General features: G+C 44.0%; 1 protein-coding gene across 1 annotated transcript; it reads right to left on the bottom strand.

Moving 5' to 3' along the window:
• Positions 1–862: 862 nt before the first annotated feature.
• Positions 863–19,217, bottom strand: LOC119450144 (pancreatic lipase-related protein 2-like). Its single transcript, XM_049665656.1, is given in 8 exon segments — positions 863–3,219; positions 5,662–5,865; positions 7,074–7,236; positions 7,238–7,321; positions 8,319–8,546; positions 9,183–9,436; positions 12,556–12,614; positions 19,088–19,217. Coding segments are annotated over 7 exon segments (1,269 nt in total). The 5' UTR covers positions 12,590–12,614; positions 19,088–19,217; the 3' UTR covers positions 863–2,917.
• Between the last annotated feature and the right edge of the window lie 2,598 nt (positions 19,218–21,815).

The raw sequence follows: 21,815 nt of genomic DNA, 5'->3' as shown, positions 1-21,815 counted from the left end.
GAGACACTCCACAGGCACTCCGAGTGGCGAATGGAATTGTTTCGCGGGTTCACGAGAGATGGCGCGACGTTCTTAGAATTAACTGCGCATGCGCTTCTCCAGCTGCGGCCGCTGCGCCGCGTCGGAAGTGGTTGCACTGTAGAGAGCCGGACTTGCGCCTGGCGCGGTGTCGCCGACGTGACGTATCCGACCGCAACCGCCGCCCGCCCGCGCGCCGAGAACGTCGGAGTATAACAGAGCCTTGAAGGGCTGCAGAATTAAGCGTCTCTTTCCTCCTTTCCATATACTGAGAGCAAACGCAACTTTTTCCGTCGCGCGAAAGGCTGTGGGGGGTCGGGAGGGAGGGAGGGGAGGCGACGTTTAGCTGCCGCACCAAATACGTATTTATATAAAAACGCCGCGCGCGTTTGGTGCGAACGCGGGCGAAACGCCGACGGCGTCGACAACAGTTCTGCGCGTTGCTGGTGCTGCTGCATGTCCAAGTTTATACAGCTCATAAAGCTACTATCCTTACTCCGTATAGCTCTCTACTAATGTGCTATCGCAATTGGTGTTTCGCCTTTCGAGTGAAACTGCGACAAATTTTTTTCTAAAGTTACTATAAAATATTCGAAATGTTTCTCTGAAAGTAACGAGACATCTAAGCCCGCAATTCACCTCTGGCTGTTCCTTAGCATGGACTGGTCAGCTTGGATATTTTCCCTACAAAGGTCGCTTTTTCTTATGTTGCTGCTGCATGTCCAAGTTTATACAGCTCATAAAGCTACTATCCTACTCCGTATAGCTCTCTACTAATGTGCTATCGCACTTGGTGTTTCGCCTTTCGAGTGAAACTGCGACAAATTTTTTCTAAAGTTACTATAAAATATTCGAAATGTTTCTCTGAAAGTAACGAGACATCTAAGCCCGCAATTCACCTCTGGCTGTTCCTTAGCATGGACTGGTCAGCTTGGATATTTTCCCTACAAAGGTCGCTTTTTCTTATGGTTAGTGTTCTTGTGGCGAAGCACCTTGTTACTTCGCAGGCAGCGGAGATTAATGGGTAGTTAGAGGTTGCTTCCGCGCGGCTGGATTTCTAATAAAGAACATGAACGTATTGCACTAACAACATTTCGATAGCGGTTAGTGTACAGTGTTCAAGTAACAACATTTTTTTTTACAACGCATGACCAGTAAAAATCATATTCCACTGTGTGGCGCAGTTTGCCGCCCTAAAACACAGCTTTTCTTTCCCCGATGCCAGTGACGGGAAAGAAACCAAAAATCTAGCCCAGGCAACCTATGCGCGCAAGACTGAAATGAACTTTTTCTCAACAAAATCACATGGGACGTCATTTGGTGTCATTGCTGTAATTTCGAGCGACCGCAAGAGTAAGTGAAATCGACTGCGAAGTCAAAAACATGCGAAAAAACAATTTTGACAATAACCATTCAATCAAGAGTTTTGTAAAGTGATACTGCTGTTATTCTAACATTTTTATTTCTTTACATTGTGATTCTCTGAACCTTTGTATGAAAGAATAGGAACAAGGTATGTAAGGTCATTCTGCGTATGAGCGGCATTTCAGCAAAAAAAAAAAGAAGAAAAAGATGCAGCTCGTGCATTTTATGCACTTGTCCAAATCAGTGCGTAAAAAGAAAAACACAGTTCACCCTAGAATAATAAAAGGTGTATAAATACCACTCCTCACTATTTCCAAAAATGAAAACTGCGGCAGTCCTTTATATCACAGTTAAGAAAGGCGACTAGTCCTTCGTGGGCGACAGGTGCTTATGCTAAGTAAATGAGGTTACATATATGGCTAAAAGCAAGAATTTAACTCAATTAAGCCTCTTGGTACAGTTTGGGGCACTCGTAACTTGCATAATCATGGGAATATATGTGTTCCCACTGTTTCTTCAGAGCAGTATTTGTGGAGGGAAGAAATAACTTCTTTTTTATATACAAGTGCGCTGCGATAGTCAAGCCAATTACTGCAATTCGCATGACCTTGTTATGACTGTGCTTCTCACAGTTTTGCTTACCAGTCGTGATGCTCACTAGCTCGTACCACCTGAACCGCATTGATTTATCTGTATTTGGATTAAGAAAAATCGCCAGGCAGATAGATTACAGCTAGCTCTAGCTTAACCCCGTACGATGACAAAAAGTAACTCGATCGTCTTCACAACGAGCGTCCTCTGGTGCTGAGGACAAGTTAACTTGTCCTGAACTTTCCGCCATTATTGCACCTGTGTATACCTGCAGTTTCTTGAAATTTACGAAAATAAATAATAGTCAATTGCGTTGCAATATTTTAGACAAGAATAGTAAATATGCAATAGGTTTTCCTGGTATCACATTTTTTATATAAACAATTGGCGCGAAACATACATGTTTAAAAAACTATCGCACTTTTAAAAAGATGATTTTTTTATTTGTCAAGGCAGTTAAGGGGTTAACGTGTGCTGAACAAATTATTGCGCTGCTGTCACGTTTTATTTTTAATTTTTTTTACCAAACCAGATTGCAGTTATTGTATAAATACCTTATTCATGCAGAATTCCTCACATGATGGAAAATAGTAGGTCTGTGGAAATTTTTACACGACCTGAAAATAAACTTGATTGGTCTCTACATCACAATAACGTCGTTAACATTGAGTAGACGTCGTCGCAATCCAGTAGACGCCGTCGCAATAACTGGAATCACATTTCCCACCTCTCAAGGCCCCTTCTCATCATCACAGCGATGAGTCGGCTGTGCCGCGTAATCTTCCACTCAGACCACACGCGCCTTTATGACGTTGAAATTAATGTTACCTGGATCACTCGCTTGGTCAAAGGGCCAGCCCTAAAGATTTACCCCTGCTCCGGCGCATCCCCAGCCCTAATGTCAGCCAACGTCGTCTCATGAATTATCGCGACGTGTGATTGTCTATCGGTGAATAAAGCTCGTGGACACACTCAAAAGCGATGAGAGAACTAGGACTAGAGAAGCGGTTCGTGCCATGGATCCGCCCGGGCAGTGCGGGTGCACGGAGGATATGCTGAGAAAGTGCTTCCCGCGCAAGTTCGCACTGGCGTTGTGCCCCATGACACCGCAGGGCGTCTCGTCACAGGGCGTGCACCGGCGGCTCTTGAAGGCGCCGTAGTTGTAGCAAGGCAGCGCCGGGTAGCTGCAGGTACGGATCGAGTTGGCGTAGTACAGCGTGGCCCGTGAGTGGGAGCAGTCCAGACCTTTTTTTTTGCAGGGAATTGTGAAGCAGAAAAGAGAAAGGCAGAGACGCACATAATTAGTGGCGTGGTTGCTCGCTGCGAGGTCATTGAACTCTAGAAGAGAGAGAGAGAAAAGAATAGACGCGGAGACCAAAGAGAGAGGTACGTCCGATTTGCTACCCTACACTGAGTGTTTCGGATAAAGGGGGCACGCAACATGCAAGCATGGGGCGAGGTGGAGGGAATTTAAGGCAGAGGCAGAATGCGGACGAGGTCAGCGCTTGAATTACTACACAAAACACCCTTTTTTTTTAATTAAAGAAAAAATGTGGAGTTTTACCTCTCAAAACATCACTCTGGCTATAGGACACGCTGGAAATATTTTAACCACCTTGAGTTCTTTAGTGCGCGTCTTATCTTGGTACACGCTTTGAGCCTCTTAAACTACTAGGCTCGAATGCATCTCTTTGTAAAGAATTTTAGTAAGTGATCATTTTAGGCGTGCAAAAGGCTGTTCGTAAGTGCAAAATTGGGGCCGGTACGTATTTAGGAGTCTGCCTATTTATTTATTTATTTATTTATTTATTTATTTATTTATTTATTTATTTATTTATTTATTTATTTATTTATTTATTTATTTATTTATTTATTTATTTATTTATTTATTTATTTATTTATTTATTTATTTATTTATTTATTTATTTATTCTACAGGTGGCCAGCCTTTTCAGTAAACCCATTTCATTGGATTTAAAGCTTACATTGCAGCGTAAACCGGATACGAGGAGCTGCAGATTAATATTTCAGTAATAAATATAAAAAATAGAAACGCAAGGTTTACACATCTGTAATTCTGCTCCAAAACAGATATCGCACTTCTGTAAAGTGCATGTGTCTGATATTCTAAAGCGCTAAATTTGATATAATGATTTACAGCTTACGTGGAGTTGTTACAATGTTTACAAGGGTATTGCGAAATTCCTACTCACATAATAAATGTATTCCTCAGAGTGGTTTACAATACCTAAATATTGTCCGCTTTAGATGTATTATTAGATGCAATTTACAAATTCTGATATCATTTTTCATTGCTGAATTAGAGAACTGTTGTAAACTTGTTAGTTTCAGTTTTTTTTTCTTTCTTTTTTTGATTTCGCGATTTTTAACAACCTTTATAGAAGATCAAAAATCCGCTTTCCATAGCCCCTATATTTTAACCTTTTCATTTAAATGCAACAAAGATGATCAAAATCGGTGGAGTGGTCGTTGCAAAAAATGATTTCTATGTTGCCATGCATTCAGATAGGAGACCCCGAGCTAAATATTCCTCTAAAGCGGAAGTATTGTAGTTTCTGTCTAAAATTTGTGTTCTTCCTAACCGTGGACAACTCTGTGCCTTTATTTTTACCACGCGTCTGAATTTTTTATGTGCCGAAAGTGCTCATGCGATTACATATTTTGTGCGTTCCCAACATATAAATTCAATTGCACGCTGTATACAACATATACCAAGCAGCAAAGGTAAAAAAAATTAAAATTAAGATTGTGCTGGTCCAACGCCCGTAATGAGATCTGTATGAAGAGAGAGAGATATTTATTTACAGAAAGGCAGAGAGGTCGGCCTGAGCTACAACTGCATTAAGACTGTTCATCTCCTGGAAAGACATTTTTTGCAGCACAGCGATTCGCGTGCCTGTCCGGCAAATCAGCAACACGTGGGAAGCCAAACCACGTGACCTACGGCCCACGGGATCCACGCGACCGCGGATTACACTGCCTCCGGGATCCGGGCATATTTCATCACGCCACCTCCGGTATCAGCCCAGTCTATTATTGCGCAATCTTCCAGGACGGGCCCACCTTACTTGGCAAGAAGAAACCGACTTATTAGACGTGCAAGATCCCGGAAAAGAAGACATAGGCAGCATCTTAATTAACACTTACACAAATCTCCTCGGGCAGTCTATAGAAAGTATATTGCCATTTGTCTATACGGTTGTTTGACTCTCTAAACAAATGAAATAGACTTGTATATACAAATTCTAGACACCGTGTACAGGCTAGTCTGTGGACAGATTTATGACCTTACACATTTCATCTAGTATTGTCGATAGAATATCTATAGAATGTCCACAGACTGTCTAACGACACATTGCCTTACAACATTACCAACCGTCGCCTATTGTATGTCCCTCTATATACACTTTATAGGCATCATCTCATGCTTTTTATTGACTATATTGTTTATAAAATGATGATGATGATGATGATGATGATGATGATGATGATGATGATTATATGTGTTATCTTATGACGGAAAGGTCAGTAATGGCCAAAGAGCGCCAAGGTATTTAAGAATGTCTATAGACAAATTCTACAGAACGATTCTACAGAATCACTATCTGTGAAGTGTCTGTGACGGTCTATAAAGTGTCTAAATCTATTTTTGTAAGGGGAGACATACGTCCAAGGCTTCGGCAGCCGGGCTGCTGCCTTCCCCCGTTCGGGTAAAAATCCACGTGCCCGGATTCCTTGGTCATGCCCAGGCGGCCGCGGATGAAGTTGAAGCCCATGCCCATGCTGGTGTGGATGATGTCCACGAAGTCGGCGTGCTCTTTGCGCAGATGAGCGTCGAAGTACTCGAACAACGGGCCGGCCGGGTCGAGGCCTGCATGCAGAGAATGCGATAAGCCCGCCACTTCGTCGCGCATCGCTTACGAAAATTGAGTTGTCTGGTGTAGAGAAATTATAGACACGTATCTAGATGTACAGGCTTCTTGCTGACAATTTATTTAGACTCTCTGTATCTTAAGAACAATTAGTATACACTCTAGAATTTGACGAAATAGTTCAGCGAAAACCCGCTAGGTGAAGAGAAGCAATTAAAGGGAAAATGAGGCATCCACCCAATCGTAGCAATTGCTAGAAAGTAAACCCATACGGGTTCCTCGAAGAAAAGCCTCGCAATTGAAGAAAAATTCGTCCTGGTCCGGGACTCGAACTTGGGACCACCACTTTTCCGGGGCAGCCGCTCTGCCAGCTAACCAGGTGGCCAGCAGATGGCAGGGCGAAGTCGACTTTATCAACAACCCAAAGCAAAGGCAAGTAATTGACGTTTGTGTTTTACACTATAGAATCCCACGACCTACAACGGAGCCATCAGCACAAGAGCTACGCCGCAGCCGTCGCCTCGCCGGACTTTCACCGTCGCGCTCAATCATGCCCACAGAGCAAAACCTGCCCACCAGCAGTGCCTTGGCGGGCCCAGTCCCTAACCAGCACCTCCACCAAATGTTACACACGAGGTGTTTAATGTCAAACTAGATGAATCTGGTTGATGAGAGCGTTTCGAGCGCGGTCCCGAGGCAGCGTTGCTCACGCCGTTCTCCTATTTCTTCCACCTGGTTGTCTGCGCGGCAGCCGTGGTTCATGGCAAGAGCTCGTGACAATATATATAATTATAAAAAAAATATCTATATAGTGACGTTATATAGAGTTGCAATTTGTTTATGAACGAATTATTAACAAGCTGGTTCGAAAATAAATTGATTATGAACAAGTTAAAAACAGCCCTACAAATGAAGTTCTGGCAACGGTACTAAACGTGGCGACACGTTTAGTACCGTTTCCAGAACTTCACGATAAAAAATTGTTATTTAAAATTTATTTCATTTTGCTTTAGGCCAGAAAATTCCTAACTATTCGTAACCAACAGATAAATTGCAAGTCGGTTATCACATTTCCTTATATTGCAGCTGCCGCAAGATGGCCCGCAACCTTTCTTTTCTTTCTTTCTTTATTCGCACACCAAGAGGTAAATTCCCTATAGCAGGACGCGCACAGCTGCATATCGGGAACAGCGTGACGCCCACGCACCCGTTATCCTGCCCACTTTGGATCCTGTCATGGCGAGCACGTCCTGTCCGAAGAATCCCCCCGCTTGAGCACCCAAGCTGTGGCCGATGTAGTGGATGCGCGAGGGGACCAGTACGCCGGCATCCACCAGCGTCTTGACCATGGTGGCTGCCAGTCGGGCCACCTGTGCGAGTGCTGCCCGCGGCCAAGCTGTAGTTGGCGACCCGAGAGGCCCTCGACCAGTCCACTACGATCACGGTGGCATTCTCCTGCGATCGGAGTCGAGCGATCGATAAGAATTTCTTGAGTTGCAAGGCAGTACTTTAATCTGGTAAAGTATACGTTTATAAATCAATATATCATTAATTATTTAATTAGCTAATCTATTTTTACATATAAATTTGTAGAATAATTAATTTGATAATAAATTAATTATATGTCAATAAAACAATTTTGATTATTCATCTTACCCAATTATTGATTGATTGATTGATTGATTGATTGATTGATTGATTGATTGATTGATTGATTGATTGATTGATTGATTGGTCTTTGGGCTATGATCTTTTGGCTATGACTTATGATCAATTTTGATCCCCTGTGCTTTTTTTTTTTTTACGCGCACCTAAATCTAAGCACAGGAGCGTGTCTTTTCATTTCGCCTCAATAGGAATGCTGCCGCCGCGGCCGGGAGTTAAACCCGCGATCTCATGCTCAGCTGAAAAAATATACGTTAGTTGTGGCGGAACTGAACGTTGTAGTGAGCCTCTACGTGGAATAGGGCCAATATAGGATCAGAACAGCAATGAATGTCACCTGGAGCAGTTCTCAAATGATGAATCAACCTATTATATTCTCGCGCGTACGATCGACGCACCTTTAGACAGAGAGTACACGTCGATGGATTTTGGAAAGTGGTGGGTTTTGCGGTTAAGACACGGGAGGCGCTGCGCAGAGCTCCGAATGTCTTCCGCTGTCAACAACCCAAGGAAGTGAGAAAACGAAAACACTAATCGTATACTATATTGATAAAGACGGCGCTCAATGATAACTGGCAGTATAGGTTTAGCTACAGGCTTGGAATGTCGTTTGATGACAGCCACTTACGGTGGCTATTGGACCTGCTTTCGCAGCTTTTTGAAAAATAAAAAAAACTAAGGGGGACAAAAAAGTCGTTGATATACCGAAACAGGCTTTTGCTTATGCATTGCCCTTGAAGTTCACCAAGAACCACCTGTCAAGCCCGAACGGTAATGCTTTACGTACCACCGCGAGTATTTCGTCCTTGATTCGCTGCACCCAATGCGCGGAGCCCTTGCTGCGGTAGCCATGGACAACGAAATAGAGGGTCTGGTCACGATCCAGGTGTTTGGCCACAGCGCCGAAGTCCCCGTCGTGGCGCAAAGTCACCACGGGCTCTCGCACAGGCTCGTCCGGAGGTGTGCCGCTTCCATCTTTGGCGTTCGTGTAGATCAGGAAGCTTGGGTCGACGGTCTCAACGTGGCGGAATCATGCGAAATAGTTTGCACGTAGTGCGGGTGATTCCTTTTTATTCAATCACTGTTTTATTGATTCGCCTCATCGAAATACGTCCTATGTATTGCGATTTTCAGTTTACGTTACGTTGCGTTACGTAACGTTCCGTACCACCGAGTCGCTTTCAAATCTTAGGTAAGCCAATGACATCTGCTTAAGACGAGTTTTTTAACCTCCCTGAGACGCTTCGCTGTGGCTTGAAGAACGCCATCTCACCCTCTTCTGTACTGGTGACTCCCTGTCTCTCACCTCCAACCTCAGCGAGCATTAATTTACGTTGCAGTCGACCGTCAGCAGTGTTTTACAGTAGTGCTTCAATTTTTTTTTTTTTTTTACGTTGCAAAACATAGTTTTTTATGCGACTCGCTCCTGATGATAAAAGCCGAGTATTAATCCCAGTGAAGCGGAGATAAGAGCCTACTTTTTTTTTTCTTTTTGATCCAGCCCCTCACTATACGACTAAAACATATTTCGTTTTAATTTATTGCAGATTTATGAGGCTAAAGAAGAATCTAAGCAAGGAGTACGTTGTTTTCTTTGTAATACAATTTGATATAGGAGCAGAGAGTTTCTTCCACAAGCACACGAGTGTACCTGGGGTGACCGCGGCCGCAGGTGCGCCAGGTTCCGGGCAACTTCGAAGACGCCCACAAGACCGGCAATCGAAATGGTAGCTGGCGCTTTGCCGTCGTCGCTGGAGTATGCCGCCGCTCCGTCGAGGAAGCGCCTGAAGGCTCCCTCCACGTCTTCGACGTCAGCGGGACTCAGTTCCGCGTACTCTTCCTCGTCATCGACAGTGGAGAGCAAAGTTGACGAAGGCTCGCAGCAGCACCCCAGTACGCCGCTGCCTGCTTCCAACAATCAACGAAAGACGCCCGGAAACGTTACAGGTATACGTGAGCCTACAATAGTTTTAGCCACCCTACCTACAGCGTTATATGGGGTCTGATTGGAGAGGTTGGAAGCAGTACGTCTCCAGCTAGCTCACTTCTACGGGGGAAAAAAATAACTTCATTTTTTAAAAGATAAATAAGTAAATAATGACAATAAAAAATAGACTACAGCGCACAAACATAATACATACAAGAGCGAAACTGAAAGAACAACAACGAAGGCGAGTTACTACAAAAAATATTTCCTACAGTTTTTGAGCATACACGTATACCATGTGTCCCAACTAACTTTAGCCAAGCCGTTCAACGAAAAAAGAAATTAAAACAACAAGGTGGATACAATTATAAAGCATGCGGTATTTGGTTGTCAGAGGCCTGACGACCGAACACGGTAGGTCTTAAAGTTGCGCCCCCCCCCCCTCTGCACCCTAATTTATCATCGCCAGGCTTCTATCGCCCACACCTGAGCTTTCTTTTAAATTGTCCCTAACTCATTACTTGGTAAATCTTTCAACTTACTAAAATTGTGTTAGTGCGGGCGCGTTTAGATTTTTATTAATTCACATTTTCGCTTCATTTCTCCGGACGCATCATGATAATAGAGGGAAATGCTCAATAAAGAGCAATTCAGCAAACTAACCTTCATATCTAATGGTATGGTACCTATAGCGAACAACTATGTTGGTAACTGTTCAGATTGGCTTCCACTATTGCTCTGGAAACTCTTACAGCGAAGCTGCTAGTTTGACTAGACGCACTTGAAAACGTTATATGCGCGTATTACCTGGGTAATACGTGTTATACGCTGGCGCCAGAGTGCTTCGGCAGAATTATGTTATACGCTATGGTGCCGGAATGCTTTGGCACCGGAGTGCTCCGAAATCTCGGAGTGCTTTGGCAGTAATTTTATTATGAAATCAAGTCGCCATGCCCACTCGGCTTCTTTCTTCTCGTTCATACTTAGAGCTTAAAGAGGCACTAAAGAGAAAAGCTATTGAAGCTGCGTTTTTAAATTGCCTTTGTACAAGACAAAAGACCTACTCTTACCGCGAGACGACGCTTGGTAAGCCAGAAAAGACGTGAAAACGAAACGCAGGTGGTGACGCTGCCTTGAAGTTCCCACACTAACTGGCCCGTGACGTCATAGATTTTGACAGCATACGCCCCGGCCTAGTTAAATTTTTATTGGTAAGCACGGACTATACACATGTTGTATGCTAAATGAGCAAAAAAAAAACAGAACTTAGTAAGTTTAGACAATTTTTTCACTTCGCCAAAACGCCTCAAATGAAAGGAAACACTTCGACATCCATGACGCTACACTGACGTACTTTCGAGCGTGAATTTTTAAAATTATCTTTGCCCTCCATGTTCTCCTCTAATATTCAACCTGTTACTGCGAAATAAACGAAACTGGAGTTATTCAAGAATACTTGATGAATTTATTCTACTTTGGGGTTTCTCGTTTGCGTCCGTTTAAGACGCATTGATGGGCTACTGATAATGGATGACTTAGTTTCTTTTTACCAGCGCACTTGAAAAAAACATGGACAAAAATACAATCAGAGCACACGCGAAGAGCTGAATTTTTTTCAGTGCTCCTTTTTTTTCTGTCCATGTTATTTTTTTAAAGTGAGATGCTTATGACCAATCTATATTTAGAGGTTAGCAGCTATGCACATGAAAGATTTAAAGTATGTTGGGTAATTAAGGTCTAAATAACAAGTACTAAATCTTCCGGTTATGCCTGTGTAGAGGCGCTATTAAAATTCTAACAATGTTTTTCCGTTGCCCCGAAAGAACCAAAGGTGGTAGGAATTCTATATTTGCAGAGAATGGGCAGAGAATGGTGACGTGTATCGAAACATTCATAAGCGTATTTTAACAAGCCGCGCAGGAAATTTGCCTAATGCCCTGAAAGAACTCAACGTGTCGCATGGTTGACATTCTGAGCAAACAGGGGGCGTATTATGCGTGATGCGTGGGTAAAGTTTTGAGAGCATCAGTTTACTATGGGCTTTGCGAAAAAAACTTATTAAGCGAGTGCTCGAAGGCGATATATGTCCGTTATCAGCTCTATTTCCCAGTGTCCCGGAGAACCCTACGTTCCAGAGTTTATATTTGGTGAAAACAGGAGGCATGTTAACTGTAACGTGTGGCGAAACATTACGTTTCTGGCATAATTGTGAGCTCTGGAAAAAAATACTTAATCCTCATTTTCTCTATATTTTCAAGTGTTATACGATGTTCGCATAGTCGGTTTCCCCGATGTCTTCGGTAATTAAACGAGGTATACGTTGCTTATATTTTGTGAAAATAAGGGGAATGCTCTGGGTAATGTGCAGGCGAAGTGCAAAGCATGTACGTTATTTACATCAAGTGCAGTAAACTATATATACGTATCCAAGCACTCCGGAGCGTTATAGGTGTGTTTTACGAATGCCGCAGAATTTTTCCCACTGTACCGAGAGAATTGTAACTGCCATCAAGGTCGAATTTGGTGAAAGTCGGGCGAACCTACGTTATGGCCAATGAGCATGCGAAGTTAAATGTGTATGGTTAAATTATAGTCATTGTAAAAATTGCTTCAGCATGTGCTTGAAAGCTTGAGGAGGCCATTATTCGCTGTTTCCTAGTGTCTTAGGGCGATTCTACATCACACCAAATTCACATTCACTGTAAATGGGGCAATATTAGGCGTGATTTGTGAAAAAAAATTAACGTTTCTGGCCTAGTTACAATCATTGCACAGTAATTATTGAATACTCTATCGTCTCCTGCCTATTTCAGTGTCATAAAATAATTGAGTTGAAGTTACTGTATAAAAAGCGTCAGATGCTTATCCGATTACACCACGGCAAAGCTATATCACTGACATTGTTGCCAACCTTGTACCAATCAGGCTTGGGAATAAAAAGATAACATAAAACTTTTTTCTGCCTTTTTGCGACGTCCGCATTATGGTCCTCTTCCTTCCTGAAGTAGCCATCTTTTTTCCTCTCTTTCTTGCGCTGATTATCTAACGTTTATATCGTATTTGATAAACTCGCGCGACAAATGAGCATGCAACGTACCTAACAGTGTGCAAAGGACTGCAAGCACCCTCATGACGTCGCTCGGTAGTGCACGGTGCCTGAAACAGAACAAATAGGTGGAAGTAACCATATGAAACGTGCACTGTGGGGAACCAGCTCTTCATGCATTGGACATTGCACGTCTTGTAACCTCTAGTGCATCTGTTTCTGCGGTCTGAAAAAGCAGGCAGTGTACAAGTACGTTAATTAAAGCTTGAACATAAAATTACTGCAGTATTTTTTTTCTTTTTTTTATGCGTAAGCATTTCTATGGTTACCCAACGAGAAAACTGTCCAAGAGTCTGTCCGTCCTTCGCGTAAGACGATGGCTTTCAAGATAGCTGTGGAAGAAGACGACGACGAAAGCGCGAGCAGTGGCACGAGCGCGTCTCTGTGACCACGTGACTTGTGCAGTCAGGCACGCACTATGCACACCTTTAGTAAGCCAGAACTGAGGAGCAGCCGTATCTTCGGTTCGGAACGTCATCGGCGCACCTGGCGCCGTCACCTGCAGTAGTGTGCTTGCCTCATCAGTTCAGGTTGCGCCGCCTTCCGCAGCAGTCCGGGTTTCGGGTTTCGACTTACCATAGTGGCGCCAAGACAACCGCAGCAGCTGAGCAGTGCTAGGATTACCAGCAGTGTACCATGTCGTTGCTTCGAAATGCTTACGCATCATTCAGATAACTCCCTGAGGAGATTCTACGTATTTTTTTTAACACGAAAGTGTTTTATGCCGGGGTCCACCAAGACTTCACTGACGTATTTCCGTCACGGAAATACGTCATAGAACATAATACAAAGAAAGAAACCAGAAGAAAAAGCTCCACAAACATGCAAAATTTGGAAATCGAACCCACGACCTCTCGGTCCGCGACGATAGATCGCCGAGCGTTTAACCCATTGCGCCACAAACGCATTTGCAGAGAGCTACACAGACGTGCCTTATATATCTAACACTCCTCCGTGTACCCGCGCTCTTGCTCGGGGTGGTGCCGCCGCCTACGAGCAGAAAAGAGAAGTACTGCATTATGACACTAACGCGCACCGACAGTGAACGCTTCGGTGGTCTCAGCACTACGACGCCTCGATGCCAGCATTCGAAGGGACGCTGGCATCAAGAAGCACTACCAACGCCACCACCTAGGTGGCGTTCCTTCCGCAGCAGTTCGGGTTTCGGGTTTCGACTTACCATAGTGGCACCAAGACGACCGCAGCAGCTGAGCAGTGCTAGGATTACCAGCAGTGTACCATGTCGTTGCTTCGAAATGCTTACGCATCATTCAGATAACTCCCTGAGGAGATCCTACGCAATTTTTTTTTTTTTGTTAACATGATGGCACTCGTCCTCCGCACATTCGACACATCTCAGTGCCAAGTTGTGATCTTATAGCGTGAGATTCTCGGTAAGAAACGGTGTCTAAAGCTACTTGAACTGCATCATATATATGCTCGTAGAATTCCCGAAGTATGCGAACTTTTTTCAAGTTTGCATCGCTTCGGTACGCTAAACGGAAACACTGTAGCTTCATAACTTAACCTTTCCAACCCCCCCCCCCCCCCATACACGTATAATAGTAAACCAAAGGTGTGACAAGGAGACCTATAAATTATCTACCGTAATTTTCTTGCTTTGAAACAGAGAATGCTTACCGCTGCCAACACGAATACTGCTACTAGCTGGCATTATTGAATCCCATTCCACCACGCCATGGATATGAATTGAAACTTTTGTTGCATCATTAGGTAATACAGCGGAAAATAAATAAGGGGGAGCTGTACAATTTTCAGAAGCTACACTTAGAAAACAAATAAGAGCTGCCGGTATCGCTCAACTTAACTCGGTGCGTATAGGTGACTTGCAACTACTACACGCAAAGTACCTCGAGCGGCCAGTCGCGCGGCAATTTTGCGTGTATTCGCGGGCTTCTTTCACGCTCGGAAAAACACTTTTATGTAGCACGTATTGAGCAACAGATAGCTGTATCGGGAGTTTTTCATGTTTCTCTACAACTTTCTCATTGGCACTTTATAATTAGGACAGTACTTCTCGAGTTAGATAATTAATTACAGTTAATTAACTAAATCTCAGTAACGAAAAAATTACTGGCGGCTACTCCACTGTACTGGAAACAATACGCACTAGGTTGGCTTCGCGTAACGCCGTTCCTCTTTTTTTTTTTAGTCGTGCTGCGTGATAGCTGGGACACCCTATACATACACACATATATATATATATATATATATATATATATATATATACAGGCATGCATTCCACCACAGTACAAATGTAGTATTGAAAAGCCCCTCAGCAGGTTGTACGTCATGCGAGCTAAATAAGAAAGCTGATCTGCGTGTTCCGATAACGTTAGAATGCCCGTAAAGCTTGATGTAAAATGCAATTATCTACAGCACATTTCATCAGAAGCCCCACCACGAGGAATACCGCTTATCGCTCATTGTTCACTCAGAATGTTGTCGGTGGGAATAGTGCTATCATTTTTTTTTCGCCACTAGCTTTCTTTGGAAACTTCACCCACTTCACGGTATTATGTATCTATATATTGTAGCGTTCCTATACTAGAACGGCTATATAAAAGACATAATCTCAGTGAGACGGGTGTCGTCCGCCATTTTATCTCACTTATTCCCCCTCCCGCCTCCCCCTGCCCACCTCTTCAGTCTTCTTTCATGCATCCAGCGCAGACCGGTTCGTATGTATGTATGTATGTATGTATGTATGTATGTATGTATGTATGTATGTATGTATGTATGTATGTATGTATGTATGTATGTATGTATGTATGTGCGAGTGAAAGCGCGCGTCCCTCGTGCACTTTCACTCGCACATACAGCATACGGCGCGCGGCGACGATTTCATCGCCCTTGGACTTTATACGGAACCTCACGGCGACGGCAGAAATCCGCTTGGAGTGTCCATATAATTGCTATCGCAATAAAAAAGAAAGCTGTAAAGCTTTTCAGCGGCTGCACCGAATCGAAACTGCGTCACACGCGTTCCTCAAGCACAGCAGCCCGGTGCTTTGCGCGCGCGCGCAAGGAGGGAAAAATTATAAGCGTTCGCACGCATCGGCGCGCCTCGCATTTCGAAGGCCACGCGCAGACTTCGCAGCGGCTCCGCTTGATGGCGAAGTGTGTCCAGGGGGGAAGCCCGACTGCAGTAGACGCCTCGTACACGACGCGTTTCGGAGGCGGCAGTACGGTGCGTCGGTCCATTGCTTCAATGCCGATCGCATTAATCTCGACATTCATTGTGAGATGGCTTCTGGCGAAATATTTTTTTTCCACACCGGAATTCAAAAAAAAACACAACACAAGAATTAGTTGCAATCACCGCGTATCAATTACAACAAAATGTTTATTGAAAATATGGCGAATAACAGTATCCAGTGTGAGCTTACGTGTTCTCTTCGAGAGCTAATGCCATTGCCATAATCCAATGTGAACTTCAACAGCGCACCCAATCAAACAAATCGAGACACTTATTCCTCAAGTAGCGAGAAATGGGCGAGTTGGAACATGTTCATGATCTGTCAGCGCACCAACTATGTAAAGACAAAAAAAAAAGAAAAACAAGAGACGATCACGGAGACGATCAGTGCCTGCGATCTCCTCCTTTTCGTCTTTGTCTGGTTGTTGCTCTTATTCCTGTTTCCGTAGTGTTTTCGTCAACCTCGGGACTTCTGTGGCAATTAAAACGGTGATTAACTTATTAGTGCAGTACATTGGACCTAAATTGAACGTTGTGATCAGAGTCACCTCCTTACTATGGTCAGATGAATCCGTGATTTATTTATTTGAATGCTTTCAGGGCCCGTAGGGCGTTACAGAAGGGAATGGGGACATAAAATACTACAAACACAAATGCAAATATCGGGTCACGACAAGCACTTCAAGCGCGTTTTAAAAGTCACTCGGATCAGTAATAGACACAATGGAGGTTGGCAAGTGGTTCGAGTCACATACTTAGTAGTTACCGATACCGAAATTCGTTATTTATGCGAAAGCATTATATGCCCCATTACGCGAAAATCCGTCGTCGTGACCGAAAGACAGTGCCGAAATTGGCCGACGCCGCAAAGAGCACAAACACGTCAAAAAATGCTCGGATTGACGTCACATTTCTCAGGGAGGTTCCTGTAAAAAAATTAAATAATGGCTTTGAAAAGAAAGTTTGGTATGTTTCCGTGTGGGTGGGAATCGAACCCAGGCCTTCGCGGTGCGAGACGTCACGCTTCCCGGACGCCGCGGCGAGTCCACTACGGTTCAGGCTTACTAAAGGTGTGCCTAGTGCGTGCCTGATTACACACGTCACGTGGCAGCCATGAGGCTGACTAAAGGTGTGGCCTAGTGCATGGGTCATTGGACACGTGACGGTGCAGACAATTTGAGGAAGTGGAGCCACGCCATGAGTATATAAAATGAGCGCCTTCATGACGTTCCGAGGTCTACAAACGGTAAAATACTATCGCATTCCCACACGTAGGCAGTCCAAAGTGTCTCTGCCGAATTTTCAGACCGCTAGGCAAACCAGCTCTACCAACAAAGTAAACGATCTCTAGCGTGAGCTAATGAACTTAACGCTGACTTCAATTAACTGTTCTCAGAGTGCATTAGACAGCCAAATAATGCTTGCAAAGTTGCTACTATCGTTTTTTTAGTTAATAAACGAAATGGTGGGTTGTTCTGAGGAGCAGGAAAGAAGGATCTTTTTAATCAAATTCTAACAGAAAATCGACTAACAGATGAATAAAATTTCTAACAGTTTATATATACGAGATCAATTAGCGCTATACGGAGTGATCTAGCAGCAGGTTAAGTGTTCAACGATTAAATTTCAGTACTCTCGTAAGCGCGCGAGGAAATTATTGTTCATTTAAACATTCCTGCGAATCAGTGGTTCATAGTTGCAAAGCACCATCTTTGAGTTGAAGTCACGCTCAAGCACCTTTGTATGGAAGAATGCATCAATATCCAGTTTTTTTTTTTCATTTTCCTTTTATTTATTCTTTCTTTTTAGAATATACGAAATTTTTAAAGATGGCTTGTTATAGATATCGTACCAGTAGTCCTGGAACTACATTACTTGAAGCGGCGAACATTACTCGCACGAGAAATCAAAATGCCTAACTGACTTATTAAGAAAATTTCACTAATTAATTTGCCATTTCACTATTTTACGGCGCACATTGCAATACGAATTGTAGCCGGTGAGCTTGCAAGGCATATCCACTTGAAACGACTTCTAAGGATAGCACAGATTTCGAGACAAGCGCCGTGAAACTTGCGGCAAAAATGCTCTATTGTTCCACTTACTTTTTCAACAAACCGCCGTTTTATGCATTGAAGCTCATGCGGGAGTAACTGTAACGGCTTTCTATTTTTTCGCGCACTTTGTGAATGAATATCTCTAAATTGGTGTGATCCACAACATTCGTTATAAGTGGATAATTCTTGAGAATTCACCGGCTACAATTCGTAAATTGTAATATGTCCCGTAAAGTAATTCAAAAGTTATAAGTGTTTTTCTTAATTAGTTGCTTATGCATTTCAATTTCTCCTGCAAGTAATGTCCGTCTCTTTGAGTAATCCAGCTGAATGACTAGAATTGTGCTATCTGCCACAGCTTTTTTTTTTTTTAATTCTGTATGGCAAAAAAAGCACCAGGTATATCTGAGGCCGTATAATTTCACGAAGTATCGTTTCCGGTAGGTATACGCCATACTCGAGTATCCACTGTATGAAAATTTCGTTTCATTTCATCAATTGCATCTTATGGGATTTGAAGGTTTATAGCATGTCATGTTATTTCTTGAAAAACACAAATAATAAAATTAAGGTGGTAGCCAGCTTCACGTAAGTGTTTTAAAGGGATGCGGAGTTATTTAAAAGACTGCATGCTACAAATATGGCAACTTCAGTAGGATATCCTGAAAACGCACAGGTTTTCCACCTGACTCAATTGGAAATGCCGGCCCTGATTTCTCTTTGGAAAAGCACTCTGTGGTTGCAATATGTCACCTGTCATGAATTTCAGCGCCACTCGTCCGCAATGAGGAAACCAGCAAATACGCACAATTTTTGCAAGCATGTCCTATCGAAGAAAGAAAGAAAGAAAGAAAGAAAGTAGGAAGGAAGGAAGGAAGGAAGGAAGGAAGGAAGGAAGGAAGGAAGGAAGAAAGAAAGAAAGAAAGAAAGAAAGAAAGAAAGAAAGAAAGAAAGAAAGAAAGAAAGAAAGAAAGAAAGAAAGGAAGGAAGGAAGGAAGGAAGGAAGGAAGGAAGGTAGGAAGAATTTATTTCAAAAATACCTGCGAATCAGTCCACTTTCACTATCGTGGGTTGAAGACCTACCAAGTTCTCATTGGGCGGACGTACACATAACTCCGATATATCTCAGGCTATATAACTTCACGCAGTAACAATGCATTTGCATCAAGAAATAATTGTACCTATTTCTCAAGTATCTTCTGCAGCATCTCATTAAGAAAGAAAGGAAGAAAGAAAGAAACATCACCTTGCTTTCTTCTTACTGAAAGCAGTGGTTCAACTCTCTAGTTGTATCTCCTTATCTCTGCGCCCTCGACAAGTATCTTGTGTTGTGAGACAAGCCTAGAGGACAGCCACGTTAGCACGGTTTAGCCGTGTGGTTTTGCAGCAGCAGCAAGCGTAGAACTTACGTGCGAAGAGAAAGGAGGATCCGTCGGAGAGGCTACTCGCTCCTTTCGCACATCGCGACCGCGGAACACGGCGACTCGCCGAGGCCGGCGTCTATCTGCAAACTGACTCTCCTCGATAAGCGGCATCGGCAACGGCGCTGATAATAGGTTCATGGCTGCCTTTCTTGCGACAAGGCAAAACAAGCGGCTCACCTGGCGTTCTTATCGGCGCTTATCTCACCACTTTTGGCACGTATGTGTACTCACTGTGCGAGGAAAGCTCGGTACGCAATCCTGTCTGGCATTCTGGGAACAGCTGCCCGACTATAGTTCCTGAATGAGCTAGAAGGGCATATATAAAATAGGAGCGTATTATTGAACTTCAAGAAGCCCAGTAAGTTATGAAGTACGCCGTATAGTGGAAGGCTCCCGTGTAATTTTGACCACCTGGTGTTTCTTAACGTGCTCTCAAAGCCGAGTAGACAGGCGTTTATGCATTCCGCCCCCTGATAATGTCTGGTCCCCTGATGTTATGAAATCAAATTAAAGAAAATTGGGAAACCCGTTCCTACTGGTATGCAATAACGGGTTTAAAGCCAATGAAAAAGAAAGAAAATGAAAGGTATAAAAAATTAACCTTTTTGAGTTTAAAATCGAATTGGAAAAATATTGAAATCCACTTGAGCTTCTGGGACCTCGATAGTCCCGCCCATCCGACAGTAGCATTATTGCCGTTGAGCCCGTTAAAGCAGCATCGGGAATGAGCGCACGGCGCACTACCAGTGTCCCGCATACGAAAACCACTTGGCCGTAAAGTTCACCACTCTGCAGTCGTATGTCGTGGGTTTATAACGGCAAGTCTGTTGCATCCCTCTGTTCGTTACAATGGAGAACGTACGAGAATTCTTGTTTTCCAGCTTTGTTTTCTGGCGACGTACAACAGGCTGCAGTAGAACTTGCGGCGTTTCTCTTCCGGTAGTCCCTCGTGTAATGTCCCGGCCGTTGACTTGTTCGAATTGACCTGATGACCTGACAGTCAGGAGGCTTCTGTCCATTCTTTTTGCAGAGGAAGCACTTGATTTGGTTTATTTCTGTGCTTGCTTCGTCCTCCCTCGTGTCGAGGTCTTCTGTCTTCTTCTTGAATATGAGCAAATTGATTTGCCACTGTGCTTTCAAGAAATGGTCCGTGGTTTCTGCCCGATCGTCTCCACTGTTCTACAATTTCTTTCTTGCAGGAACAGCGCTAATCGGGCATGGCAGTTATTCACGAACTACTCTGCAACAACTAAGTCGCGGACCGCATCAATTTTTCCGCCCCCATCCGAATGCAGCCGCCACGTTTGGGAAACCGAACCCGAGATTTCGTGCTTAGCATCGCAACGTCATAGCCACTAAACGCCTGCTTTAATTTAAAAGCTGCTTATAGTTCGTCAGTGCTCCTTGGAGTAGCTTCTGCCGACTCATTCTTCCCAACAGATGGACCTTATACCGCTTGGGTTGTCCCGTGGTTTGTCATCTAGAGTTCTTGTACGTCCCCGCAGGACCATTATAGTGTGTGTCTTATAGGTGTGTATGCCACAGTGTTCAGACTGCGGTTTGGCCGGTCACCGCTGTGGGCGTGGGTGGGCAAAATTATGTTGGTCAGTCATTAGTCAGAAACGCAGCAGTAGATTCCTCGTCGTTACCGTGATGATTCACTCGCCTAAAAGCAAAAGTAGGATTGGGCCCGTCAAATCAAACTTGGCTGGTGATGGCTTCAGCGATCAGCGTGAAATCTATGACAGGGCACGGTGCCTCGAACACAGAAGAGACACCGACGAAGTTGCAGTTTGCAGCAACATCCAAAGTGATGTCTCTGTGGGTTCTCCCACAGAATACGTGGCGTGCGAAAGCCTTCGCGCATCGCTACCGTCAAAACGCAGCTGAGAGACGAGGAATAAAAGCTGCCACCTCTTATGTCTACGCAACGAAGCCGTGCTCAGAGGTGATGAAGTATAAAACAATTACTGCGACATCGGCTCGTCTCCCACACAAAGAGCTACCAATTTCTGAGTGCCACAAGCGCTGTGGGCTGGTTTCTAACGGTAAACGCCATTTTATTCTTCTACATAGAATATCGTCTTCTGCCGCCAGGACGCAACCAGCATAGGCTTAGCGATACGCCGACCACAACGACACGGAATTCAATTGCCTCCCTCGCCAAATGTACTAGGAATGACGATGCCGGATCAAACATCAACCCCACGATAATGACAGGCGCCGTAAGCGACTCTTCTCATTCTACTCTTCTGGGATAGAACTTCATGACAAATAGAATGACAGCGCAGAGAGCTGCATGCACCCATGCATGGAGGTCCCTCACTCACCGTTGCCTCGAAGCCTCCTCCCCTCGCTCGCCAGTTTACTCCGTGACACGGTTCACCATGCATCCGTGGAATGAAGAAAGACAGTGTTCTCCACTATGTGCTTCCACACACTCCACGCAGGGACCACTATACGTCCGAAAACAGTGGACCACCATTCCCCTGCTGCCATCGGGCAATGCGACCACACCTAACTACGGGGCTCGTTTTCTGGAGTTGGCCC

Source organism: Dermacentor silvarum, chromosome 4 (genome assembly GCF_013339745.2).
Source record: "Dermacentor silvarum isolate Dsil-2018 chromosome 4, BIME_Dsil_1.4, whole genome shotgun sequence".
NCBI lineage: Eukaryota > Metazoa > Arthropoda > Arachnida > Ixodida > Ixodidae > Dermacentor > Dermacentor silvarum.
The sequence above is the reverse complement of the archived record's forward strand: the minus strand, read 5'-3'. Positions and strand labels throughout refer to the sequence as shown.